General features: G+C 40.3%; 1 protein-coding gene across 1 annotated transcript in view; it reads right to left on the bottom strand.

Moving 5' to 3' along the window:
* Positions 1–313: 313 nt before the first annotated feature.
* CSGALNACT1 (chondroitin sulfate N-acetylgalactosaminyltransferase 1) overlaps positions 314–8,819 on the bottom strand; it is an 87,436-nt gene continuing 78,930 nt past the window's right edge. Inside the window, exons 6-7 of the mRNA XM_049771850.1 lie at positions 3,839–3,920; positions 314–882 (exon numbers count right to left, since the gene is read on the bottom strand). Coding sequence (XP_049627807.1) covers positions 593–882; positions 3,839–3,920 — 372 coding nt within the window. The 3' untranslated portion in view covers positions 314–592. The remainder of the gene's footprint in view (positions 883–3,838; positions 3,921–8,819) is intronic.

Raw genomic sequence — 8,819 nt, 5'->3', positions numbered from 1 at the left:
GAAAATAAAGATGCACTTTAAAGTCATATTAACAAAGATGATTAAAATTATAACCAAAAAGTGTGCAAAATATTTTTGGTTAATCTTGGGAGAAAACGACACAATAATTAGCTTGGATTTGGCTTAATGTACTCAACAGCCTGGTGATTTTTGTATGTTCATATTTTAGTCTCCTTCTGATAGTTTTGCACTCCCAGACACTACAGTCCTGCTGATCTAATCATTTATCAAAGGATAAAATGTGCCTTCAAGCTGGCCTTAATTCATGAATATTTCAATAAGCATAGAAAACAATAGCTCTCAGTGCTAAAAACACCAGCAAACAACAAACTATTAGGTTTATGATAATCATTCTGTTTTTGTCACACACAACACAAGGTGTATTGGGGCCATGTTTAAGGCCAAAGTGATCATTTTCATTCCTGTTGCATATAATAAAATAGTGCATCTCAAAAAATAAAGGTTCTTTCCTTCCTATACTCATTAATCAAATTTTTTTTCTTGCCCTTTATGTAAATCTTTTGTTTGTTTCGATGTCACAATTACTAAGTGTAAAATACAAAATAGCTTCCTGAGTCCATTCCTTGGTAATTTATGTTTTTTTGCTACTCGTCTTCTGCTTTTGTTTGCGAAGGTGAGCCTCTATTTCATGCTGGAAAACTAGCATGCCCAGCTGCCCATGGGATGCTTCGTTCATGGCCTTGGACTGCATGCACATCTTATACTGTTCAGGAGTCAGCTCATCCATGCAGCGTTTCTCATGCCACAGGTGGAAAAGTCCTCGCACAGGTGTCCGCACTACTATGAGGTTGCTATGGAGGTACTTGCGATAGAGGTGCACATCCTCTCCACCCCAGCCTTTGATGTCCAAGTCAAACCCACCTGTGAAGAGAAATGACACAGAAATTCATGCTGGGCAAGCTGCTCCTGCATAATATGTGCTTTGTATAAATAATGCTTCTTGAAGAGAAGATATATTTAGGGAAGATGGGTGGTTCACCATGCTTCCAAGTGATAAGCATGTCCATTGGGTCAGAGGCCCATAAGATTATGAACAAAAAAACAAAGCTGGCAGCAGGATTCCAGCATATGCTTCTTCATGGGGCAATCAACCAGGCTGAAGAAGAGCCCCAGCATCATACTAAGAGCTGCAGCAAACCTCAGTGTTTCAATGTGAAAGTAGCTAATAAAATGTCTTAATTCTCTTTCAATGTAACCTCATGCTGCCACAGCAAACAGGATATAACTATAACTGGACCCGCCTCATACTAAGAGCTGCAGCACACCTCAGTGTTTCGATCTGAAAGTACCTAATATAATGTCTCGATTCAGCTATGCTTGAATGTGGCTTCACGCTGCCATTGCAAACAGGATAGAGCGGGAACTGTGCTATATCAGAAGCTATTCTTAAAGAAAATCACATTTTACAAAAGGACTCCTCTTTTCATATATTAGAGTCCTGTAAAACTGTGTCTAGGAAAGCTGAGGAAGTGAGTCATTTGAAAGAGACTGGCCTCACAGTGGTTCCGATGTCCTACTGAGAATATCCTGTTTCACTCTATCATGTACTCTTCACACAGTGAAAAATGGTACGTTAAATTCTTCCCATTGGTAAATTGAGGTCACCATTATTTTCTTACTCTCGTTGGTTGTTTCTTACCACGGATATTCTTAAAAGACAAGTGAAGAGATTCTAACATCTTTACTCAGAGCTACTGTTTCTCTTATGTCTTGTAAAAGAAAAGCAAGGCTGTTCTAATTCAGACTATCACTGTACACTGAATGGCGAAAGAAGTCCATTCCCAGGGGAATATGCAACTCACCCAGACAGGGCTTTTGAAGGGAAGTGAACTGTCACTTTAATTGTGGGCAGTAAAGAAAAATACAGTCTGAGTCAGGCATCTGGAATTTGAGACTTGATTATCTGATAAACTGATGCTTTACCTCTCTGGTTTCCTTTCCCTTTTATGAAAGGTGCGATAACCCACTGAGATAGCAATGTAAGGGTTAGCTGCAAGGGACTTATTACCTCAGGTATCATTACAGCCAATTAAACATAGGTGTACGATTACAATTCTTGCAACTAAATACAAGATTCCTAAGTATGACTGGGGTCCAAACATGACACAAAGACTCTAAAGTCATGTTTGTAGCTTACTGAAGTAGACCTTCCTTTCCAGCCTGCCATTTGTAGGGTGTGATCAGAAGGCCCTGAGGTTCAGACTAGCAAGTCACAGCCAGTCAGCTAGTGGGTCTATGCTAGGCCCAGTAGTGCATTACTTGGCAGGAGTCTGAGGCCTCCAGGACTTCACCTAACTATGCTTAGTGGACCAATTGCCTGCAAGGTGCATTAGCTGCTGTACTTTCTCTAGTCCCTTATTTTTATTCACTTTTATTTTCTTTTGGTAACATTGGTTGTCAATTCAACTGCAGAAAGATCAAATTTAAATCCAAGCCTGATACACATAAATCATCATAAAATAATTTGTCCTATACACAGACCAATAACATATGACATTTTTGGAAATGGAAATTCTCCTGTAGAAAAAATATGAATCATATAACTCACTACTCAAGACCAACATCTGAGGTACATGGTTGCAGATTACAGAATCTAATTTAAAGTATGCAATTTTCCTTTGTGTCTGATGGTTTGCATGAGGGTGGTGCTTTAGTTCCTGATGTCTTACTCTGAAGAAAAACCTGTGTGTCCTCACTAGGTGACTATTTTTTGTTTGTTTGTTTTGTATTTGGGCCACATCTAGTGATGCTCAGGGATTACTCATGGCTATGCACTCAGAAATTCCTCCTGGCTTGGGGAACCATATGGAATATGGGGATCGAACTGAGGTCTGTCCTCCATTAACCGTGTGCAGGCAAACGCCCTACCGCTGCATCACCACTAAAAACATGGATATTTTCTTGTTAATACATGTAAAGCCAGCTATTTCCTTTTTTTTTTTTTTTTTTTTGGTTTTGGATCACACCCAGCGGCACTCAGGGGTTACTCCTGGCTCTTCACGCAGAAATGGCCCCTGGCAAGCTCTGGGGACCCTATAGGATGCCAAGAATCAAACCACCGTTTCCTGGGTTGGCTGCATGCAAGGCAAATGCCCTACTGCTGTGCTATTTCTCTGACCTTACTAGGTGACTTTAAAAGGAAAATATTCTGACCTCTCTTGAGGGAATTTGATAGAATAGGGTGTGGTAGTTTTCATCACCACACTATGGTGACAGCAGGACTCCCAATTCTATTCTGAGCCCAAACAAGGATTTACTTTGTTAATTTCATCCTAATCTACTCCATTCAAAGGACCATTGTGTGCAGGGGATATGTCATGGCCTGCATAGTAGGGCTGGGTGGGTGAAGGGCTCACTGTTTTCACCCTGACTATACCACTGGCAGACTGAGATGGGATCTTAATCTGTGCCACATGCTCTAGTAACGTGTGTGTGATAATCATAGCACATTCGGAGTAGGAAGAAAAACCTAAAAAAGTTCAGCAGAGAGAAATCTGAATCTGCTCTTGCATAACGTTTTCCCAAATTCCCATGCTGTTTTTAATTTTTAGTGCTTGGCATGACTGCATGACATAGGGAGAATTCTGGGGTGTTTTTAGAGGCAAAATACGAAAGAGGCCTGGAATGTACTTCAAAGAAGCACCTCATCTCGGGTTTCTGAGAATTTCTGGGGGACAGCCTAAGAACTGGCATGTCACACACTCGAGAACATGACAGGAACAACTCCTAGGAACATGGTGGCACTTCATGATTTGCACATAGTCTACTGGCCTCTGGGTGGCAGTAGACACACAGATTAGCTTCATGGTCCTCTTACCTATATTGATGAAGTCTGAGAGGTATTGACATGTCATCCCAAATCCAAAGTCTCTCCAAAATCCAGTTTCCTTCTTTATGACCTGCAGGTAAAGGGAAAGTACTGTGAGCTGATGAGGATAGGATGGTAGAAAATACAGTACAGCATTTACACACTTATAGAAGTAGAGTTCAACCCCTCAAGGTTAACAACTGCATCCCTGTGTGGGAAAGCAGAGGGACTGAGTACATTCAGTTACCAACACTGTAAACTCTCCTGTCACTAATGGAACTACGTGTTTTTTGGCACCTTTGGCTGCAATATTTTTAAACTGTAGAACTGAAAATACACATGCCAATGTGCATTGCACATGCATGCAAACACACTCAGTTACAGAAGGTTTTGGGCAGCACCATGGAAAAACCACCCATGTTTCTGGCCAAATACCAGTGGTAGTGAAAATTCAAGGCCTTGGCCTCTCACCCATAATGGGGCATAAAGCCAGCAAAGAGCTCAGGAAGTGAGAAAAGAGAAAGAGAACAACTCAGAACACAGCGGCCCTGGCAGAGAACACAAACAGGACTCCCTAGGGGAGAAAATTAAAACCCAAAACTTGTGTCATTGCAGTCCACTTACACTCCCCTGTTGAGCAAAGGGGCATTTTGAGTCTAGGTTCTGAAGGAGGGCTCTGTCCATTCATCTTTATTGGGAAACCAAACTGCTCCCCAAAGCCTTTTTAAACCTGCCAGCCACAGGCCTGCTGAAAGGCCATGCAAGCAGGACTGTCTAAAAAGCCAGCTTGGCCCTGTTTTGTTTCTTCCTTTGCAAATAAATTTCCAATGTATTTGATGAAGCAACAAACTACTTTTTATATATGTTTATATATAATTTTTTATGAGGTAACTCTGGGAATGGCTCTTGGACCTTCATAGATGTTCATCACAATTTATCTTTATAGTGCACATAGGTGCTTTGGCTGAAGAAAGACCTCTTTGGGGAAGGAAAAGGGCCAGAATAGTTTCAGTTTGACCACATAAGACATTTCCTGTTGGCATATGGCCCTAGGCACAGCTAAAAACAGTGTGATGAGGAGAAGAACCACATCTGGTTGCTGGGAAGGCAGCTTTGTCCTGCTACGGGCTCTTGCTTCTGGAGCCTCATTTCTTTTCCTGTACACAAAGAAGGTAAGTTGCCTTAAAGTCCTATACAGCTTGGCACTCCCCAAACATTCATCCTCTCACTGTCATTTCACTTCTGAAAGCTGCACTTGAGCCCCAGGCAAAATTGCTGAGGGTTGATGAATTTAAAATTGCTGTACTCGGTAACCTGTGAAAATCTTATTTTCATAGCAAACTGCACGTGGACACTGTTGCCTGATAACAGCATCTTCCTGCAGTATGCACTGAGCTATCTGAGGAGAGGAAAATTAGTGGGAATGGAGTCAAGTTGTCATCCCATGTTGTACATCTACTCTGCCTGAGCCCAAAGGCCTGTGATACCAATATCTTCTAAGTGACAACACAATTTCATTAGTGCCAATGGGAAGATGGTATAGAGGAGCAAAATCTGTAAAAAAAAAAAAAATCCATTTCTACAAGGGTTTCTGCTCCATTCCAGTCTTACCAGGTGCATGATTTAAGTGGCATCAAATGACTTAATAGCTATTCTGCCTCCATTGGCCAACGTATAGACAAGTTTCTGAATAAACTAAGTTAAAGAGTAGTATCAGAATTCAAACTTCAAATCTATGGCAAAGGTCTCTATAAAATGAAAGAGAAACTTTCCAATAGGAAAACCTATGGAAGGGCCGAAGTGGTGGTGCAAGCAGTAGGACGTTTGCCTTGCAGGCGCTAACCTAGGACGGACCATGGTTCGATCCCCTGGTTCCCATATGGCACATAGCCAGGAGTAACCCCTGAGTGTCACTGGGTGTGGCCCAAAACCAAAAAAGAAAAAAAAAAAGGAAAACTTATGGAATAGGCTTGGAAACTATCCTAGGTCTTGTGCTGAGTGGATGCAGTGTGTGATGAAAATGAATCACAGGAAGTGACCCTTAGCTGGGGAGAGAATTATAGGCCAGCCTATGTATGAGCTGGAAATATGCTATAGAAACATGTTTTAGCATAAACTTGTACTGGTTAGCTCTGCAGATTCTAAGGAACATGCTGAAATATAACAGTGGTTAGAAGCTGATGTTCACATACAGTCTCAAGATGAGGTGATCTACAGTAATCAGAGGTCAATCCCACAACCGGGCCTCTTTTTAACCACCGTAGTCTCCTCTACTCCCGCCTTGCTGGACTGAGAGTTCTTGGTTACAACACAGCACTGTTCCATATGAAATTCTTCGGTGGTAGCCATTGCATTTTCTCAGAGGCATTAGAATAAATTCCACAAGCTGCTCTGCTCTTTAAGGCCATGTGTTCAATCATCTCACATCCCCACAGTTATAATCTACCTGCCAAAGTTCACACTTGTACCAGATAAACACTATTCCTTCAGTCTAGGAGACTCAGCTGCCCTATGAGCTCTGCTCCTGTGTCATTTGCTCCACAGCAAAAGATCATCCCAGAACTGTTCTGTCCTACATGTCACTTTCTGCATTGTCATGTGAGTTATTTTCTAGCACCATGGCTCTCTGAAATGGCTATTCATGCATTTTCCTGTTTACTATCATGAGCACTACCATGGGGAACCTATGCTCAGTACCTTTGCTGTATGTCCAGCACCAAGAACCTGGTTAGCACACAGTTAGAGCTCAATAAATACCTCTCTAATGAATGGGCAGAGATGGACTGTGCCAGTGGAAATAGACTCACTTCAAATAGGGAATTCTTACCAATAAGCATCAAATGTGTTTCAGAATGATCATATCTTCACATCCTTGGGCAATACCTCTCTAATGAATGGGCAGAGATGGACTGTGCCAGTGGAAATAGACTCACTTCAAATAGGGAATTCTTATCAATAAGCATCAAATGTGTTTCAGAATGATCATATCTTCACATCCTTGGGCAGTCTAAGCAGAGAGTTTAACTTTTCATCCTTTTGACTCAGGCCTTAATTGTTCCTCAAGTCCACTCCAAGGATGTCTACTAAAATGAGGCAAAAGCTAAAAGATTGAACTTTATATTTTTAATTTATTTAAACACTGTGGTTTACATGGTTGTTAATAATAGAGTTATGGTTTTTTTCATAGTTACAAGGATGTTCATGATTGAGTTTCAGTCATACAATATACAATACTCTTCGCCAGTGCACATTTCCCGCCATCAATGTCCCCAATTTCCCTCCTGTCCTCTGCCCTACCTTCTCTCTTGCCAGCCTCTGTGGCAGACATTTCTCTTCCTTTTTAACTTTCAGACATAGTGGTTTGCAATATCATTACTTAAAGGGATACCATGTATATCACTTTATCTCCTTTCAAGCACTCAGATATTGTCCAAAGCGATCAATTCCAATTATCATTGTATAATGGTTCATTCTCTAACTGCACTAACCGCACTCCCCTGCTATTTGTGGCAAGCTTCCTACCATGAACTGGTCCTCAAAGCCCTCATCTCTATTGACTCTGGAATTTATTACCATACTATTTCTTGTTTAACATCTAACCAATGTGTGTGATTATTTTAGGTTTATCCTTCTCCCCTGACTTACTCACCATTTCATTTGAGGTGCAGAAGCTCCTTAGTTTTACGTATTCCCCTTAGTTTTTCTTTGCTTTAACTTGCTGGTGGTGTTTTATCCTGAAGATGTCCTCAACTTTGATGTCAAGGAGAGTTCTGCTAAAATTTCCTCTATGTACCTTATGGTTTCAGGTATGATAAGGTCTTACATCAATTTTGATTTGATTATTGTAGACAGAATTAAAGAGTGGTCTGAGTTTACTTTATTAGCATGTAATTTATCACTTTTCCCAACACCACTTGTTGAAGAAACTTTCCTTCCTTCACTTTGTATAACTTGCCTCTTTACCAAATACTAATTGATCTTTGACTTGAGGCTTATTCAGAATATTCAACTTTATTGCATTGATCTAATGGTCTGCATCTATTCAATATCAAATTGTTTTGATGATTACCACTTTATTATATATTACAAATTGAGGAAAGTGATGCCTCCCATATTCTTTTTCCAAGGCTTCTTTTATCTATATTTGGACTTTATAATTACATATAAATTTCAGAAATGTTTGATCTATTTTTTTAAGTGGCAAGGGTGTCCTTAAAAGGATTGCACCGAATCTGTATAATTCTTTGAATTTCATGATGTTAGTCCTCCTAATCCATGAGCAACAGATGTTTCTATTTCCTTGTGTTCTCTTTTATTCTAGAAGCAGTGTTTTGTTTTTTTCATTGCATAGTTCTTTCTCCTGTTGGTTGAATCTAAGATACTTAATTTCCTGAGGGAAAAAAAAGTGCATGGATTGTTTTTTCGATATCTCTTACAACTCTTTTAATGTTTGTATATAGAAAAGCCCTAAATTTTTACACGTCAATTTTGCAGTCTGCCACTTTAAAAATCTATTGTCTCTAGAAGTTTTTTTTTTTTGTTGTGTTTTTGTAGATTCTTTGGGATCATCTAAATATGGGATCATGTCATCTGTAAGCATTCTCCTGCTTCTCTTTCCCTTGGGCCCACTGACCTGAGGTAAAAATGGCTCTTCTCTGTTAAAGAGAAACCCCTGCTAGTTTTTCTGTCTGCTTGAGTTTCTTGGGTCTGTGTGACTTAGCAGAATCCATCTGGGGTCAATGAAAGGATATGTGTTTCCCTTCCCTTGCATCCTCTTTTATTTTTTGAAACAGTGTGTTGTAGTATTCTTCGTATAGGTCCTTAACCTCTTTAGTTAAGTTGACACCAAGGTATTTGAATTTGTGTGGCACTAATGTGAATGGGATTGTTATTTTAATATCTATTTCTTCTCTATCTTTCTTCTCTATTAAAGCCTCTTCAACAGGTGGTACTGGGACAGCCACACGCAAAAAGCACACTCGGACCTCCA

Source organism: Suncus etruscus, chromosome 4, assembly GCF_024139225.1.
Source record: "Suncus etruscus isolate mSunEtr1 chromosome 4, mSunEtr1.pri.cur, whole genome shotgun sequence".
Classification (NCBI taxonomy): Eukaryota; Metazoa; Chordata; class Mammalia; order Eulipotyphla; family Soricidae; genus Suncus; species Suncus etruscus.
Note: the sequence above shows the minus strand (reverse complement) of the source record. Positions and strands in the feature narration are given on the sequence as shown.